The following is a 20,122-nucleotide window of genomic DNA, read 5'->3' as shown; positions in this document are numbered from 1 at the left end:
CATGTTTTTTTGCCAGTCACTAATCGAGCGGCCGTGTTTTGAACGACTTGCAGATGAGTGATTTGGTATTTGGGGAGTCCTAGATAGAGGGCATTTGCGTAGTCTAGTCTGGAATTGATGATTGTTTCCACCACGACTGCAATGTCCTCTTTCGGGATAAAAGGGGTGAGTCGGCGTAGTAGGCGCAGCAGATGGTGCGATCTGCTGACTACTGACCCTATTTGTGCATCCATTGTCATGTAGGAGTCGAAAATTACTCCGAGACTTTTGACTTTGGTACTAGGGATGATAGTTGTTCCCAGAATGGGCGGGGGAGTTCAAGTTGACGCGGGGTGACTTTTTCGGTTTGCGTGAAACAGAAGTAGTTCTGTTTTTGAACCATGGAGTTTAAGATAACTGGATGTCATCCAGCTATCTATTAGAGAGAGGGATTTCTCTAGTCCGAGAGAATGATCTTTTTTGTTGCAGATGCAGAAATACAGTTGAGTGTCATCTGCATAGGAGTGGTAAAGTAGCTTCTGGTTCCTGATGATTTCAAAGAGGGGGCGGAGATAGATATTGAACAATACGGGTGACAAGGGCGACCCCTGAGGGACTCCGCATGATACTGTACGTTTTTCAGAACTGAAAGATCGCAGTTTCACTGTTTGTGATCGGTTTTCCAAGAAGGAGGAGAACCAGGGTAAATCACCTTCTGCCTAGCTAGCAGTAGTCCGTGGTCTACAGTGTCTAAAGCCGCGCTTAGGTCCAGCAGGATCAGGAGACAAGATTCTCCTTCATCTGCAGCCTCTAGCACGTCATCCCATATTTTGAGCAATGCCGTTTCTTTTCCGTGCCCCGGACGGAAGCCTAATTGGAACGTGTCGAGTAATTTATGGGTGTCTAAATGTAGCTGTAGCTGTTGTACAACTTCTTTATCCATTACCTTGGAGAAAACATTTAGACCTGTTATGGGCCTACGGTTGTTTGGGTCTTTGGGGTCAAGGGTGTTTTTTTTAGGATAGGTTTTATTGTCCCTTGTTTCAGCAAGGTGGGCACCGTGCCCTCCTTGAAAGATTGATTGATGAGCTGCGTGATAGCTGATGCCAGTATATCGGCACATTCTTTCAGCAATTTAGTGGGAATGATGTCGTTGGGAGCTGTGCTGTTACGCAGAGTCCCAATGATGTTTTTGGTGGCATTGATGGTGATGGGTTTTAGAGTGAATTTTGGTGGTTGCGGTGGATTTAAGTGGGTATTCGGTTTGGGATAGGGTTTGTGACAATTCCATTTTGCTGAATACTTTTGCGGATTTTTTCAATTTTATTAATGAAATAATCTGACAATTCATTGCAAAATTCTTGTGAATCAGAGTTGGGGACCTCTAAACAAGCTGGATTCATAGTCTGCGAAACCAGCTTGAAGAGTTCGCAGGGGCGGTTTAGGGCATTTGCGATGATGTTGGAGAAATGATTTTTTTTGGCCATTTCTTTGTTATTGTCTTGTAAATGATGTGGTTTTTATCAGAAGAGTTCCTTTTCCAAGCCGCTTCTGCTCTTCTGCGTTCTTGCTTTAGCAACGTCAGCTAGTCATTAAACCAGCTGGAGTTGTTTTTCCGGATGCAAGTTTTGCGTTTTGGTGTCACCAAGTCAGCTGACTGTATCAGCGTCAAGTGTTTCTGTGGCTGTTTGTTTTTGTTGGATTGTTTTTATTTTTTTCCCTAACGTTGTTTTGAAGAGTTCCGAGTGGAGCTTCTTTTGAGATCTAGTCCAGTGAGTTGTCACCGGTTTTGTCTTTTTTTTTGGGCTGGGGTTATTGGTGATTTTGAATTTAATGGCATGGTGATCAGTTCATGGTAGCGGCTCATTGTCGAGGACGTCAAATTTCCAAATCTTGTTTGAAAATGAGATCTAGCGTATGACCTGAGACATGAGTGGGGCCTAATATTAGTTGTTGCAGACCTAACCCTTCCAGATGGTCTATGCAGGCGTCGGCTACGGTGTCCAGCGAGGAGTTGGCCCAGAGGTTGAAATCCCCAAGCATCAAAAAATGTTTGATGCTTAGGGTGTGTGAGGAGATGAATTCTGTCAATGACGTGAGGAGGTGTGTTTTTGGGCCTGGTGGTCTATAGCAGAGTAGAATATGGACCATGTCTTGGGGATTTGTTTGCAGCTGTAGAGTGAGGGTTTCCATGAATGGAAGTGAGTTTTGGAGGACTGGTTTGGTGATCGCGCGGTGCGTCTTGTGGATCACCACCAGGCCTCCCCCTCTTTGCCCCACTCTGTTCTGCATTTGGATGCGATAATTTGCTGGCACCAGTTCTCCCAGAATGGTGTTGCAGTCTGCTGTAAGCCAGCTTTCTGTGATGAAGAGGCAGTCTATATCGTGTTGGGAGGATAAAATCATAGATTTCTTGACGGTGTTTTACTGCCGATCTTGTGTTGACCAAAGCGGGGGTGACGAGGGGAAGAATCCTCGGGGGCCTGGTTTTTTTTTGGGGGTGTGTGACCGTCGGGGAGGCTATGGCTGGGTGACTCACGGGCGTCCCACTAGGCCGCAACTGAAGCCGCAGACTTTCCTGGATGCGGATGTGGCACCCGTGATCCAGTAGCGGGGTTTTCCGGGTCCCAAGATGGTAGGGGGGGGGTAGCGGGGGGATAGCGGTGCGGTATTAGGGATGGGAAGGAGGTGTAGATGGGGGGATGCGAGTCATCTGTTTCCCGGGAACACGGCCGCGGCTTATCCTGAAAAGGACGGCCGCACTTGATCCCCGGGTTGGAGGACAGACTGGCCAGATGGATCAGGCCTTACCTTGAGAGGAGCTGCCTTTGGGAGGCGGAGGAGGGTGGTCAGCAGGGGATGGAGGATCGGTAGTCCTGAGCACTACGGGCTGGACGTTGCTAACCTAAGCTTCCTTAGGTTAGTAAGGACATTTCATTTCGGCATGTTTTTTTTTTTCTGCACTTACCTTTATATCCTGATTTTGTCCAGGGCTTCCGCGTTCTGATGTCTCCGTGACTGGGCGTTCCTATCCAAGCCTCAGGGTTCCGATGACTGCGGGACTGGGCGTTCCTATGCTTCTGTTGGATGATTGACGGCTTGTGAAACAGGTGACCTGTCGCACAAAGCGCATCACCAGATTTACGGAAATAGCCGAGCTGCGAGTCGGCACTATACGGCGCCTGCGCCCGCCGTGTAGAGCTCACTGCGCAGGCGCCGTATAGTGCCGACTCGCAGCTCGGGTATTTCCCAACATCTGGTGACGCGCGTTGTGCGACAGGTCACCTGTTTCACAAGCCGTCAATCATCCAACAGGAGCATAGGAATGCCCAGTCCTGCAGTCAACGGAACCCCTAGAGGAAAACAGAATATAAAGGTATGTACAGAGAAAAAAAAACGCAGAATGTAAATGCCCTTAGTATGCCTGCTCTAATGTGTGTAAAATTAAAAAAAAATTTTGGGTGAACCCCCGCTTTAAGCGGGAACATATTGTCTAGGCATATAAACCACCTTACCTTGACTGTTAAAGGAACTCCTTGTTGGTAAAATTCAATAACCTCAAAAAAATTTAAATACTCAAAAGTGCCCAGTCTGGAAATCACTACTAAAGATTCTGTGTTCCCTGTAGGAAAAAAAACAAGATATGAGGATTGTCATAAGTAAACTAAAAACGGATTTGGCAGGACATAAAAACAAAGGCAAAGCACACGTCTACAGGAGCATTAGTCTTTATGTGCTTATAAATTATATCACCAGGTTAAAGTACCAATTATCTAGACTGGACCGTAACCTGTAGACCTCTTATGAATGAATAACAAGGATCTGCCCAAGCATATGCACTGAACATGTTCTTATTAATCCCCTACTGGGCCTTTAAAAAAGTTTTTGAAACCAATAAATTGCTTCCACCGCTGCCTATGATGGACCACATTGGCATCAAACCAACCTCACTGAACCAAACGAAGGACAGGGTGGACCATAACCATATTTTGTTATGACTTTGGCACACTTGAACCTGACCTGACCCTTTATGGCTCTAGAAGCATTTTCTAAGCACATGCAGCAAAAATCTGATTCTCTGTTCTTTGAGAAAGTAAATAATCCCTATAATATCCATTTTAAGGCCTTTGGAAGCCTTACTAAGGAACTATACCAAAAGTGTAAAACTTAATTTCATCGAGGGCCGCATCAGGATTGTGGTTGCCCTCAAAAGGGCCAGTTGTATATGTAAGACTATATAATTTTACCCATGGCTTTTTGTCTGAGAGAATAGGTGCAGGACCTCAGCCACGCCCTCCCCTGATGAACCGCATAGAGCGGTGAGTGTGGCCAAATTGCACTAACAGTGGGAGGATCTTAAATGAACAGAAAATACCATGAGTGCATTATGTGTGGAGTTCAGGGGTGCTCTATGTACAGAGTGCAGAGTTCAGGGGTGTGCTGTGCATAGAGTACAGGCTTGAGGCATGCACTACATATAGAGTGCAGGGTTAAGGGGTGTGCTTTGCACAATGTGCAGGGTTCAGATCCCTTGGCTGTCCATATCTCACTTCAACCCCTCCTCGCCTCTAACCTCTGCATCATTCTCCACCATCCCCTGCCTTTGCACACATCCCCCCCCCCTCAACAAAAAGGTTTCATCGCATCTCACCTACCCAGCCTGCCTCTAGTATATCCTGGCAGTGTAGGTGGCTCCGCCCCAACTCTCTCACGTGTAGGAAGATCATTGGTTGGAATCTGTGCAATCGGGCACAGATGGGGATCATAGTGCAGCTTACCACGTGATGTCCCATCCCACACTTCACCTGCCATCTCAATCTTCCTTGTCCCTGCCATGAGGGCAGGCAGGGATCTGTGAGAGTTTTCACAACTTTTCAGCTGAAAAAAAGGCCTGGGTGCGAGGGCCACATAAAATGGCCTGGAGGGCCGCATTCGGCCCTCGGCCCTTGTGTTTGACACATGTGACCTATACAATGATGTACAAAATCGATTAGGTTAAGAAATTATACCAGTACTGTAAGTGACCAAACATAAGCTATCCATAAACATAAGACAGTGCTTGTAAACAGCAATATATTATTTGTACAAGGAGCATTGCAAAAAATAACAATCTATTCATCTATAAAGGTAACATGTTCTTAAAATACACATGTGAGAGTCCCCAGTGATATGAAAACAATGCTTTCAGGTATATGTGACAAGACTGTTCACAAAGGAAAGGGCTAAAAAATCCTAGCTGTACAGTTCAAATTTTTCTGGCATGTTTTCTACAAATATTCTAAGATTTTTTTTTTTATTTGAAAGAACCCATATCTTCAGACTACTAGAGATTTCCTCTCTCTTCCTGTTGCATCTCCAGGATAGTAGACCTCTTGAATTGGACATAAAGAGCAAAAGTTAACCCAATAGGGTTTTAGCCCAACTTCACCCCAAAAAAAAGCATTAAAGAGGCTCTATTTTGCTTACTTACCCCTACAGTCAGCTTAGGAGCTGTTGTCATCTGAAACTAGCCACACACATTACAATCTCTGTACAATCCTACTGAGATTTGCCAAAACCTCTGTAATGTACCTTGGACGGTTTAGCCCCCCCCCCCCCTTATATAAAAAAAAATTGCATTTTTTTATGCAGTTTGTTAGATCAGGTTAGATCTCACACAGAAGAAGCAATATTAACAGTTATTTGCTGGGGGAGCTAAACCGTCATCAGCCCCCCCCTCCCCCTTATCAAAAAATTTACCAAACAGTTAACCATTTTGGAAGCTATTTGTTAGATCCGGTAAGATCAAGTGGTTTTAACGTTAGATCTAACATAATTAGAGACTTATTAAGTGATTAATGAGGGGGGGCTTATCACATTTTCTGGCCAAAAATCATTCAGGCTAATAGATATTCGTTAGATCCGGTAAGATCAAGGGATTTTAACGTTAGATCTCATATCAATTCAGAGATATTCCACAAAAAAATAGAGATATTAGGTAGTACAGAAGGTACATCCATCTACAGCCGTCTCTGGAGGGTCTCTGGAACCGTCTTTGGATGGTTCTTCAGCAAATGCTTGTAGTCTCTCCTCACATCTCTGTTCATTTCCCTGCCTAATGGTGATCTCTCCTCAGACCAACATGCTTAAGTCTTTATCTAGCCTCCCTTCTTGCAAAGCAGAAGTAGTAGCTCCGCTCCCTGTAAAAATCAATGGTGCCATTTTGTGACGAGACTTCAAGTCCTGTGGCCCTCTACTGCTGCTTGATTAGCTCCCTCACCATGCCAATAGGGACACAGAGAAGAGAGCAGAGTGGGCGGGATGCCGGTGAGTGAGCACTGCTCATCAATCAAGGAAGAGGAGGGGGAGAAATCCCCTACAAGGAATGACAGGCGCGATCTCCCTCAGTGACTGCCCGTGTCAGTGTCTATTCAGTCTGACAGTTGCTGGCAGGGATGGTGGGAGGTGCAGGACCATGGGTGACAGAGCAGCCCCCAATACACACTCCCCCCACCAAAGAACCTTTGGCCCGCCAAAGGAGGTAAAGAGTCTATGACCTGTTACATGCTTTTGATATGCATGGGAAAAAAGGTTAGTGTGCACAGGAAACCATACAATTTGCATCTGTATAAAACCCTGGCAGAGGAACATCCCACCAATTACCATAAGAGGGGTGGTTGTCCTGCCTCGCTGTTTTCATCTTCAGCAAGGGGTACAGACTGAGATGTAGTCACTGGCTGGGATCTTTGAGAGGCCGTGGGTGTGGACTGTAAATGGTGGCACATGAACTGCTTCTGACAGAGGCATCAGATGATTGAGATGCCAAGTCTTCAGCGGGCCTGTGCTTCCCTCTGGCCGGATTTGATATATTGGGAATCCTGGCAGATGCTTGCAAACGACATAGGGCTGTGACTTCCAGCGGTCAGCAAACTTGTGCTTTCCATGGACACCCAGGTTTCTCAGCAGTACCTTGTCATCCGGCTGTAGGTCCTGCACTCGTACCTTGAGGTCAAAGTTTATTTTGTTTCTCTGTCCTCAGGCATATGAGGCAGCTTGAGCCTCATCATAGGCGGTCTTCAGGCATCTCTGCAGGTGATCCACATACCCTCTGTGGGAAGTTGCTGAGGTATGGTCGAGGTATGTGCCGACGGTCAAGTCTACTGGCAGCCGGGCCCACCGTCCGAACACCAAACTATAGGGAGAGTAACCTGTGGCTTCATTGGCGTTGCTGTTATAAACATGCACAATAGGCACGATATTCTTGCTCCAGTGCTGATTTTGTTCTGAATTTAGAGTTCCGAGCATATCCAGGAGGGTTCGATTGAATCTCTCTGGTTGAGGATCTCCTCGAGGATGATACGGGGTGGTTTTAGACTTCCTGATGCCCAACAGGACTAAGTCTCTTAATGAGACTACTCTCAAAATCTCTCCCTTGATGAGAGTGGATGCGTTAGGACAGACCATAGTGCACAAAGAATTTCTCCACGAAGATCTTGGCCACGATGGATGCTTGTTGGTCCCTCATGGAAAACGCCAGGGCATACCGAGTGTAATGGTCAGTCACTACCAGGATATTTCCCTGCCCACTAAGATCAGGCTCCAAGCACAGAATGTAAATGCACACCAAGCTCCATGGGTCCCTGACTCTGAAGATGGCCTATTGGGGCAGCTCGGTGAGGCAAAGTCTTCCTTTGGATACATCTGAAGCAGGAGAGGCAATAGTCCACAACTTCAGCCTGCATGCAGAGCCAGTAGAACCGGTCCCTCACCAGGTGAAATGTCCTCTTGGGCCTTAGGTGGCCATAGTTGTCAGGTAGTGCAGTTAATACTGTCTCCCTATGTTTTTCAGGTCGGAATAGCTGCAATTTTTTTTTAGAATCGTCAGAGGGGCCCCTTCAGTAGACCAACCCTTGGTGCACCAGAAACTGTTCCCACTCTCTGTGTAGCAGACGGGTTTCCTTTGGGGAGTCAGTGAGGCGCAAGTCAGGGTGTTGGCTCTCTGAGGCCTTCAATGCCAAGTTACAGGGAGGGTCCTCTAACTGGTCTCTCCGCAGGTCTTTGACAGCTTCGAGCAGACCTTAATTTTTGACATTGCAACAACATCTGGGGACACCAGTGGCTGACACACCAACGTCTTCGGCCCTGGATCCTCCTCCAGCTTGATGTTTTGCTCCTTGACATAAAACTCGTACCCCTTCAGGTGTCAGATGGGCCTATTCTTCTGGAGGGTCTCTGGAACAATGGGGCCTTCTTGACAAAGCATCCGCGTCTGATTTAAGGCTGAAAATAAACCCTGATAGAGTAGCCAATCATCTGTGACCCATGATGTCCAACTTGGTGGTAGTGAGGATGTAGGTGAGAGGATTGTTGTCGGTCTTGATCACGAAATCCGCTCCATACAGGTAATCCCTCAGCTTATCAACCACCGCCCACTTCAAGGCCAGGAACTCAAGTTTGTGCATGGGGTAGTTCTTCTCGTTCCGACTCATGTAGGCAACAGGCCGTAGATGGCCGTCATGCTCTTGACATAGCACCCCACCTAACCCATCTCGACTGGCGTCAACAGGGCCATCTTTAATATGGTTTGGACCCTGGGAAAACATTTTATTTGGGGGCCCCCCCCCCAATGTAATTTTGCTCTTCACCCGAACATAGGGTGAAAGTAGTTGCTGCTGTAGTGAAGCAGACGGGGAGAGCTGGACGGAGCCGTAGATCGGTGCCCTCTTTCAGAGGTTAGACAGCACAGAGGGGAAACCCAGAAACCCCCCCTCCTCAATATTGCCTTCCCTTGTTTTTTTACTATAAAAGTACTGGAAAAACGCATAACCTCCATTCTGTTTGACAAATGGAAAAAGAAAATATGGACAGCTGCACTCCAAAAAACCTTGATGGTTGTCTTTATTTAAAAAAGGAAAAATGCACTAAAAGTCACAGCACACTACACGGGACTAAAACATCTGACGCGTTTGGCACTATAAATTAGTGCTTAATCATAGCACTAATGATAGCACTAAAAATTAGCTATAATTAAGCACTAATTTATAGTGCGAAACGTGTCAACTGTTTTACTCCTGTGTAGTGTGCTGTGACTTGTAGTGCATTTTTCCTTTTTTAAATAAAGACAACCATCAAGGTTTTTTGGAGTGCAACCGTCCATATTTTCTTTTTCCATTTGTTGCCTTGTGCATTGCCAGCATCCTTGATCTCCTGAGACCATACTGATCATCCTAACACAATCCACCTGGAGCGGTAACTTTCCTTCTTCCATTCTGTTTGACTTTATCTTTGTAAATTGTGTGGAACATTAACTGGGTGTCAGCACAGGGCGCAGGACTGACACGTGGGGCTGAAAGCAAAGACACATAATTTTCGTCATAATCGTCTTTTACTAACACAAAATCAGCTAAAGCAGCCTAAAGGCAAATGGAACTTCCCCTATATAGTGCTGTCGTACGTGTTGTACGTTACCGCGCTTTGCTAGATCATTTTTTAAAAACGATGGTGTGTAGACAACATAGTTTTAATGCTGAAAAACGCAGTTTTTTTAATGCTGAAAAATGATCGTGTGTACGCGGAATTAGAGTCTAGAATAGAACAAGAGGCGGAAGCAGAGTCTGAGCAGAGGAAAGAGGAGGAACAAAACAAGGCATTATTACCAACAAAAATAGAAAATAGAAGGCATGTTTGCGGCTCTGGAAATATCACTAAAATTGCAAATGGAGATAATACGAAAAGACCTGGAGCACATGCGCAAAAGAGGAGAGGAAGTTGAAAAAAAAAAGATTGTAATGAAAATATTATAAAAAAGCTTGAGGGAGAAATAAAAACAATAAAAAGAGAACAAGAACAAGCATACAAATTAGAAGACCAAGAAAACAGGGATAGAGGGAAGAACATAAGAATTCAAAGGGGTTACCGGATTCATCCCAGGCTAAAAATTTGACAGAAATAATAAGGAAAATCTGTAATCCCTTGTTGGATAGAGAAATATCTCCATTAAGAATTGAAAGAGCCCATAGAATAAGGAAACCAAAAGAAATATCACAGGAGAGCCCGAGAGACATTATTGTGAGATTTGAAAGTCACCAATAAAAACGGGAAAAAAATAATATTTAAATTTATCAGGACCTATCTCAAGAAACGCTGAAAAGGAGAAATTTAAAACCCTTATTGAAGGTCCTGCAGGAACATAAGATCCAGTATAATTGGGGTTTCCCAGCATGCCTCATTGGGAGAAAAAATGGAATATCAGCAAGACTGAGATTCATTGAAGAGATACCGGAATTTTGTAACTATCTAAAAGGAAGTAAGCAGCAGTATGGAGGGATGCGGGGGAGGGGGTGGGATATAGAGAGAGAGGGGCTATGGGTGTGTTTTTTTCCCCTCTCTCTCCCCCGCTCTCTGTTCCTTGTTCCTTGACCGGGTGGATGGGGGGGGGGGAAGGTGGGGTCGAGGGCGAGTAAAAGTAAACAAAATAAAAAGGGGGGAAGAAATATGGTAGGGGACAGGGGGACCAGGACTCGTTGACTGTTCTGTTACCACCTCCCTAGTAGTAGGGGAAAGGAAATCGATTGTGCCAAACAGAATTCCACCTCGGGCCTAGAAGTGCAGAGTGCCAAAGGTGGTCTCAAGGAGGAAAATCTTGCACCAAGACCATGAGGTCAAATTACCAACAAGGGAGGGGGTTGGATGGGAGGGAGGGGGGGAGGAGAAGGGGGTAGGATCTGTACATCCCAGGAAAAAACTTAGGAATAAGAAATATAAATGACTGACGTAATTTTATTACATACAATGTAAGAGGCCTCAATTCTCCAGAAAAAAGGCAAATTATATTAAGGGAGTTGGAAAGATATTCCAGCAGAATAAGTCTTACTACAGGAGACACATTTAGCGCTAGACTCTAACACAAAAATATATTCACGAGCGATCCCAACCTGGTACTACGGAGATTCCCCAAATAAAAGAGCAAAGGGAGTAGCCAAAGGTGTGGGGAAGAACATAAGCATTATGGTTGAAGAAAGAAGAGTTGACCCAGAGGGTCGTTACCTGTTCCTAAAAGGGAATCTCCAGGGGAAAAAATACACATTAGCAAACGCATACTGCCCAAATAGTCAACCCAAAAAATACCTGAGTGTGATCTTGAATGCCTTAATGGACTTTAAACAAGGCAATGTAATCCTTGCTGGGGATTTTAACTCCTCAATGGAACACAGGCTCGATAATACATCTGGTGCACCGATACGGGATCGCAAGCAATTAAAATTGGTCAAGAAAAAAACCCATAAACCATCAGTTAGTAGACCATTGGAGAGTGGAACATCCATGTAAAAAAGATTATACTTCTTACTCATCGGTGCACGACACGTATTTGAGACTGGACTACATGGTAGTGGATCATGGGCTTCTGGAACAGGTAGTGGATGCCTCGATAGGTGTAATATCAATCTCAGAAATGAGGACCTCATAGACAACAAAGTAGGAGGTGAGATAATAATGAGGGAAATTGAAGAATATTTCAGAATAAATAATACACCAGAAGTGTGGCAACAATATGGGAAGCCCATAAGGCATATATAAGGGGTAAATTGATTTCCATAGGTGGCGGGGGAAAAGAAGGAAAGAGACTTAAACAGGAAAAACCTTTTACAGGAATTATACGATCTGGAACAAAAAGATAAAAAACATCTAGATAAAGAAATACACCAAAAGATAGTAATTAAGCGGGGTCAACTTAGAGATTTGATGAAACAAGAAACGAGAAAAGTATTTAAAAATGTATCAAAGGAAAGGTATAAATGGGGGAATAAGCCCAGGAAACACTTAACAAGAGTAGCAAAGAAGAAAAAAACGTTAAACTATATAGAAAAAATAAAGAATCAGAGAGGGAAGATGAAATATAAAACATCTGAAATTGCAGAAGTGTTAAAGACATATTATAGCGTTTATATGACATCAGAGCGAAAAAGACACGATCGGAAGAGGAAAGTAGGAGACTTAGAATACAGAAATACCTAGAGGAAACCAACCTACCAAAGATAACAGTAGAAAGTGCCGAGCTCCTAGAAGACCCAATTACACAAGAAGAAATAAAGCCCTCTGAGAAACACCAGGGGGGAAAATCCCAGGACCGGATGGATTTTAGATTAAGTACTATAAAAAATTTAAAGAACAGCTTGTCCCAGAACTAGGTAGCTATTTTAATAAAATAGGGGAAGACATAGAAATAAGGAAAGAATCTCTTCTTGCCAATATTTCTATTATACCAAAAGAAGGAAAAGATGGAACTTTATGTTCCAGTTACTGGCCTATAGCGCTATTGAATACAGATACAAAGTTATATGCAAAAGTATTGGCAACAAGATTAAAAACCTTAATGCTGGAAATAATAAATGCAGATCAGGCAGGCTTCGTAGCAGGAAGGGAGGGGAGAGATAACAGCATAAGAACTTTATTACTATTGCGGAAAGGGAGGGAGAAGAAACCCCCAGTCGTACTCATGTCAATAGATGCTGAAAAATCATTTGACCGAGTCGACTGGGGGTTTATGATGGATACACTTTCGAAACATAGGTCTGGGACCAAAATATATATGATGGATTAAAAATTGATATACCCACCCTACGGCTAGGGTAAAGGTCAAGGGGAAAATGTTGTCTGTGCTTGAGATGTATAATGGAACGAGACAAGGGTGCCCGCTCTCACCCCTCCTGTATGTGTTGGCATTAGAACCATTGCTGGCAAATATACAAAATAGTCAGGATATAGGGGGGGTGAGAGGGCGAGGAAGAACACAAGGTGGCTGCATATGCAGACGACATACTCCTATACCTAACAAAGCCAAGGTTGTTACTGCCCAACGTAGTAAAGGAAATAAAAAAATAAGGGGACCTTTCAAATTTCAAGATTAATCCAACTAAAACGGTAATTTTGAACTTAGGAGTTGATAAAAACGAAGAAAGATTATTACAGAAAGAATTCCCTTAAATGTGGGAGACAAAAACGGGAACATATTTAGGAATTAAAATAACACCAACGTTAGAAGAACTGTACCCGGTTAACTTTATTCCTTTAATCAACAAAATTAAACTAGAACTAAAAAATACCTCTAAGAGACCCATCTCTTGAATAGGAAGGATCAACATATTGAAAATGATGATCCTACCGAAAGTGATGTATAGGCTTCAGATGCTCCCAATAGGCATACCACAATTTTTTTTTCAAGGTGATTAAAAATGATTATGAAATACATATGGCAGGGTAAAAAGGCCATATAATAAACTACATTCTGTTAACCAGAAAAAAAAAAAAAAAAAGGGGGGGGGTATGGCTCTACCAGATATAAAGAGATACTATAAGGCGATCATTCTAGCAAGAGTAGGTACAAATGGAAGACACATTAAGTATGATGCACTTACAATAAAACATATGGATACTACTGAAATTTAGAGCACTGGGCACAGACACACATAATATAACTAGAAAAGTATTTAAAATTTGGGACACAACATGACTTTTCGACATGAAAAATGTAAATATAACTCTCCATTAATACCGTTAGCGGGCACAGAGTTTTTCACACCAGGAAATGGGACACGGCTGGGAAAACAACTGGAAACTGCACAACTAAAGGATATCATATCAGGTAAAATAAGGACAAAACAAGACTTAAATTACGAAACATGGGTGGAACCAGTTTAACGATTGGGAGTATCTCCAGTTAAAACACTTAGGGCCAGATTCACAAAGGGGATACGACGGCCATTTGAATTGGCCCGCCTTGCGCCGGGGGCCGCGGGCGTAGTTTTCATCGCAAGTGCTTTGTGAATCAGGCACTTGCGATGAAAACTTGCGGCGGTGTAACGTATCTACTATACGTTACGCCGCCGCGATTCTACGTGAATCTGGCCCTTAGTTAGCACTATACCACAACCAATTAGGAATTAAAAAGCACTAACTTCAATAGAAAAGTTATGTAGTAAAGGAAAGCCCCTGAAGCACGGTATATCACAGGCATACGAAATATTAACAGAATTAGAAACGGAAGGACCGCTACTTTTCATAGAAAAATGGGGTCAGGAATTGGGTAAAGAAATAGAGGAAAAACAAATGGTCGAAGCAGTATACAAGCTTTGTATCAGAAATAGCCACGATTGAAGCAAATTACAAGAGTATGGTATGTTGGCATTTTACCCCAGAGAGAATGAACAAAATTCACTCTAATAACTCCCCGTTATGCGGGAGGGGCTGTAAGCAACTGGGAACGACAATACACATGTGGTGGGAATATCCAATAATAAAAGAGCACTGGGAGGAGATTCTGGAATACATTGAGGTAATAACGGGAGGAAAAACTTATACAAAATGCCTGGACATGCTTGTTCCATGGCACAAATAAAACAAAAAAGCAAAATGGAAAAACATTGGTCCCATTCCTGCTCAACGCGGCAAAAAATTGGTTATCAACAACAAAGCCGACCATAAAAGAGTGGATCCACCGAGTGGACTACATTGCTGAGATGGAATATCTGAGCCACGGAGAGCAGAGAAGGGGGGAAAGCTATAGAGCAACATGGGAAAAATGGAGAGCCTTTAAATTGTCAGATAAATATGTACAGGGAATGACAGAAAAAGACAGAGAATAAAGTAGAGTAGAAGGAAGGATGACAGATCGGGGGTGGAAAGGGGAGGGCAAGGATGACGGGAGGGGGAGGCGATATGGGAAATGGGAAAGGGAGAAAACTAGGGAATATGTATGTTAATTTATTTTTGTACCAAGCTTCTTTTTACACCAATGTGGGTGTGTGTTGTATTTTCACAATTTCCAAATAAAGAATAATAATAAATAAAAAACACTAGATCTTACCAGATCGAACAAATATCTATTAGCCTGAATGATTTTTGGCCAGAAAATTTGATAAGGGGGGGCCAGCCCCCCTCATTAATCACTTAATAAGTCTCCAATTATGCGAGATACAACATTAAAACCAGTTGATCTTATCGGATCTAACAAATAGCTTCCAAAATAGCCGTTTAGTCAATTTTAGTTAGCCCCCCCAGCAAATAACTGTTAATATTGCTTCTTCTGTGTGAGATCTAACGCAAACAACGGTTGATCTAACTTGATCTAACAAAGATCTAACAAACTGCATTAAAAAAAATTATATGGGGGGACTAACCAGTCAGAGAGGTAATGTGAGGGCCTGTTTTCAACAACCCATTTCATTTATACCAAATCAAAAAGGATTTTGCACTAGTGAAACTAAAGACGGCAAAATCATACAGTAATATACAAGTCCAGTTTCAGGCAACATGGGAAGAAATGTATACAAAAAAAATAAAAAATGTAATTATAGGCAGTTAAACGGAAACCTAAAATAAGTAATAACATTTTTGGGTGGGCCTTGATAAATGTGAGCATCAGCTAGCAAGGTAAAAGTCTGGGACACAGACAGGGATTTCTCTCCCCAGAAAATTGGAGTTGAATCTTTTGTTTCATCTTCCATCACATAGCCATAGATCAGTTGTCTTTATGTAATTATCATAGTGGGGGTGGAGCTAGAAACCTTGGAGGATGATATCTGTGTACTCATTAATATATGCAACTATTAAAGTAATAGAACATCTCTTTTGTTTTTGAACTCTGGAAGTATCAGCATTTTATAAATAAAGGTTTGACTCTCACCTGTAAGCTGCTCTGTCATTGAAGCCCTGACTTTTAAATGCTGCTCTGCATCTGTCTGAGAGATATTGAACTGACGTAGGTCATATGTCCTGGATAAACAGCCTTTGTCATCAGTCTAAAACAGAAGAGATAAAAGTGTTGATTTACTGAAGTGTCATAATAATCTCATATTTTCTGCAAACATTTCCGGTCTATTAGACATGGGCTAGGAGACATCTACCTCTGCTTAGTAGCAGCGAGATCAACTTGCTCTGTGTGCAGAAGCAACACAAATACAGTTGACAATTTCTTTCATCAACCTCAACAAAGCTCTATATAATATATCATATAATGACAGTTTTAGGCTATCTAAAGTAGATAGTTTGAAGATCTGAATGCCTAAGGATCTTTGTCACAAAAGTTTTTCCATAAACCCGCATTGGGTGTAAAATCTCAGAGGAAAAATTGCCCAAAACAGATTAAGCAATGTGAGCCCATATTTAGATAGGGAGGTCTGTATTTGTAGCTTTTATATACCATTTGTGCACCAATTGTAAGGGCATTGTAAAATGCATATATAGTCTAAGGAACCGGTTTCTAGAAAAAAATTCATGTGACTGGTCTCTTCTAATATCATGAATTGCTCTCTGAAGTGTTATGCAGGCAACACTCCAAGTGGCACTTCACACCAGATGCAGTTCCGTGCGCTTTTTTTCTGCACTAAAAATGCATGCACAGTGTTTTCCATGTATTCCAATGGCTCTAGTTCACACCATGCAGTCAGTTTCCAGTGCAGAAACTGACTGCATGGTGTGAACTATAGCCATTGGAATACATGGAAAATACTGTGCATGCCTTTTTTGCAGAAAAAAGTGCACGGAACTGAACGGAACTGCATCTGGTGTGAAGTAGCACTTAAGGAGGTTGTAAACCCTTTACAACCACTTTAACCTACAGGTAAGCCTAGATTAAGGCTTACCTGTAGGTGCAACAAATATCTCCCCAACCCAAAAGGTTTAGGACAGGGGTCTCAAACTCAAATTACCTGAGGGCCACAAGACAAGTTTTCATATCCCATTGGGGGCCGCATACAAACTGTCAGTGGATGCATTATTAACCCTGACCACTACACTGCACACTACACTACACACTGACCACTGAACAATACACACTGACCACTGAACAATACACACTGACCACTACACTACACACTGACCACTACAGTAGCCCCCCTTACAGATCTGGTATCCCCAGTGGAGAAATGCCCCTTACATCAGGTGCCCCCCAGTGGAGTAGCCCCACCTTACATCAGGTGTCCCCCAGTGGAGTAGCCCCCCTTAAATCAGGTGTCCCTCCTTTACAGATCTGGTATCCCCCAGCAGCGGAAACTCTCTGCTGCGCCATTACAGAACACCCGAATGAAGCGGTCAACAGACAGCATCGAACAATGGGTGGAGCCGGCCCGCCGCGTGGCAGCCAATAGAAATTAAGCTGCGGCGCCACCCCGTGGGCTTTCCCACAAATTTTTTTTGCATTGATACATGTCCCATGGGGCAGGACCCGGGTCCCTAAACACTTTTTATGACAATACCTTGCATATAAGCCTTTAAAATTAGCACTTTTGCTTTTTCATTTTAGTGTCCCATAGACTTTAACAGGGTTCCGCGGCTTTCGAATTTTCCCCCGAACTCAGCATATTGTTCGGTGTTAACCAGAACCGTTCGCCCATCCCTAGTACACACGAACCGCTGCACCAACATGTTGAGGGCATATGACAGGCAACGCACACGTAGGCAGGTTGCCAATTAGGTACTGTTCCGGCCAGGAGGGTTAGAGTTGACTATGTTTCCCAGGTTTTTCTTGGCAGGCTTCTTGGGTTCAACCCACAGGTCCTGTGTCATCATAAAAAGGGACAGGGGCTTGAATCCCATGGTTGTCTTCGCTGCTGATGCCCTTTTTACCTTAGGTTTTTGAATTTTGTTTATTTATTTTTTTCTGACATGTTGCCATCTTTCACGTGGATGTTATAAGTTGCACTGAGTAAATACAGCTGGATAAAACAAAAATTATGTTTTCCTTTGAGGCTGCAAAGCAACAAAATGTGATTATTTTAAGGGGGGTGATTATTTTCTATACCCATATGTACATGGTCAGACCTCACTAGCTGGAAAGGCAGCAACTGTAGCACCAGCAATTTTGCCATGCTGACATTGAGATACAGGTTATAAGTGTAGCGCTACCCCCGCAGGAGCCGCTGTTTTCAGAATGGGATGGCGTGTTACCTCTATGAGCGTCTAGGGGTAGATAGTTGAGAGCAGCAATAATGGAATGTCCAATCAGCAGGTGTCTTTCTTGTGCTTTTATTACTGCCAAAACACGGCAACAGTAAACTTGAGGTGGATAGGTAAAGATGATTGAGGAGGAGAATTGCAGATTCAGGCCTAACAGAACAGAAGCAGTCCTGCTTCAAACGACACTTTACTCTTCGTCGCCACTCCCGCCGGAGTGGGTATAGTGTACCTGGACAGGCCTCTCACACCGACCTGGCAGCCAGGGTATCACTCGGAACTTCAGGAAGAAACACAAGTCTCTGCCAGAGACAGGGCCGTCTTTTATATGGATTGGATCCTGGGCAAACATTTTCTGGTGTGCGTTGGGAGGACGCACACCAGGAAGGCTGGGGGGCACACACCAGGGGGGTGGTTGGAAGGGCGCACACAGGAGGGATCAGGAAGAGCACACACCAGGGGGGTTAGGAAGAGCACACACCAGGGGGGTTAGGAAGAGCACACACCAGGGGGGTTAGGAAGAGCACACACCAGGGGGGTTAGGAAGAGCACACACCAGGGGGGTTAGGAAGAGCACACACCAGGGGGGTTAGGAAGAGCACACACCAGGGGGGTTAGGAAGAGCACACACCAGGGGGGTTAGGGAGAGCACACACCAGGGGGGTTAGGGAGAGCACACACCAGGGGGGTTAGGGAGAGCACACACCAGGGGGGTTAGGGAGAGCACACACCAGGGGGGTTAGGGAGAGCACACACCAGGGGGGTTAGGGAGAGCACACACCAGGGCGGTTAGGGAGAGCACACACCAGGGGGGTTAGGGAGAGCACACACCAGGGGGGTTAGGGAGAGCACACACCAGGGGGGTTAGGGAGAGCACACACCAGGGGGGTTAGGGAGAGCACACACCAGGGGGGTTAGGGAGATCACACACCAGGGGGGTTAGGGAGATCACACACCAGGGGGGTTAGGGAGATCACACACCAGGGGGGTTAGGGAGATCACACACCAGGGGGGTTAGGGAGATCACACACTGAGGGGGGGGGCCGGGGAGCACACACCAGGGGGGTTAGGGAGATCACACACCAGGAGGGTTAGGAAGAGCACACACCAGGGGGGTTAGGAAGAGCACACACCAGGGGGGTTAGGAAGAGCACACACCAGGGGGGTTAGGAAGAGCACACACCAGGGGGGTTAGGAAGAGCACACACCAGGGGGGTTAGGAAGAGCACACACCAGGGGGGTTAGGAAGAGCACACACCAGGGGGGTTAGGGAGAGCACACACCAGGGGGGTTAGGGAGAGCACACACCAGGGGGGTTAGGGAGAGCACACACCAGGGGGGTTAGGGAGAGCACACACCAGGGCGGTTAGGGAGAGCACACACCAGGGGGGTTAGGGAGAGCACACACCAGGGGGGTTAGGGAGAGCACACACCAGGGGGGTTAGGGAGAGCACACACCAGGGGGGTTAGGGAGAGCACACACCAGGGGGGTTAGGGAGATCACACACCAGGGGGGTTAGGGAGATCACACACCAGGGGGGTTAGGGAGATCACACACCAGGGGGGTTAGGGAGATCACACACCAGGGGGGTTAGGGAGATCACACACCAGGGGGGTTAGGAAGAGCACACACTGAGGGGGGGGGCCGGGGAGCACACACCAGGGGGGTTAGGGAGATCACACACCAGGAGGGTTAGGGAGATAACACACCAGGGTGGTTAGGAAGAGCACACACCTGGGGGGTTAAGGAGAGCACACACCAGGGGGGGTTATGGAGAGCACACACCAGGGGGGGTTATGGAGAGCACACACCAGGGGGGGTTATGGAGAGCACACACCAGGGGGGGTTATGGAGAGCACACACCAGGGGGGGTTATGGAGAGCACACACCAGGGGGGGTAGTGAGAGCACACACCTGGGTGGTTAGGGAGAGCACACACCGAGAGGGGGGCTGGGGGGGTTAGGGAGAGCACACACTAGGGGGGGTAGTGAGAGCACACACCTGGGTGGTTAGGGAGAGCACATACCGAGGGGGGAGGGCGGGGGGGGTAGGGAGAGCACACACCAGGGGGGTAGTGAGAGCACACACCTGGTGGGTTAGAGAGAGCACACACTGGGGGGGGGGGGTAGGGAGAGCACACACCAGGGCGATCTTCCTTCTTTTCAAAAAACACCTGGCACTTCTATGCTATACTGCAGACTTAGCATAGAGGTG

General features: G+C 45.2%; 1 protein-coding gene across 1 annotated transcript in view; it reads right to left on the bottom strand.

The window, feature by feature from the left end:
- LOC120910398 (alpha-2-macroglobulin-like protein 1) overlaps positions 1 to 20,122 on the bottom strand; it is a 268,848-nt gene that overhangs the window by 190,243 nt on the left and 58,483 nt on the right. The window contains exons 9-10 of the mRNA XM_040322155.1: positions 15,641 to 15,755; positions 3,495 to 3,601 (exon numbers count right to left, since the gene is read on the bottom strand). Coding sequence (XP_040178089.1) covers positions 3,495 to 3,601; positions 15,641 to 15,755 — 222 coding nt within the window. The remainder of the gene's footprint in view (positions 1 to 3,494; positions 3,602 to 15,640; positions 15,756 to 20,122) is intronic.

Source organism: Rana temporaria, chromosome 8 (assembly GCF_905171775.1).
Source record: "Rana temporaria chromosome 8, aRanTem1.1, whole genome shotgun sequence".
Taxonomy (NCBI): domain Eukaryota; kingdom Metazoa; phylum Chordata; class Amphibia; order Anura; family Ranidae; genus Rana; species Rana temporaria.
The sequence above is the reverse complement of the archived record's forward strand: the minus strand, read 5'-3'. Positions and strand labels throughout refer to the sequence as shown.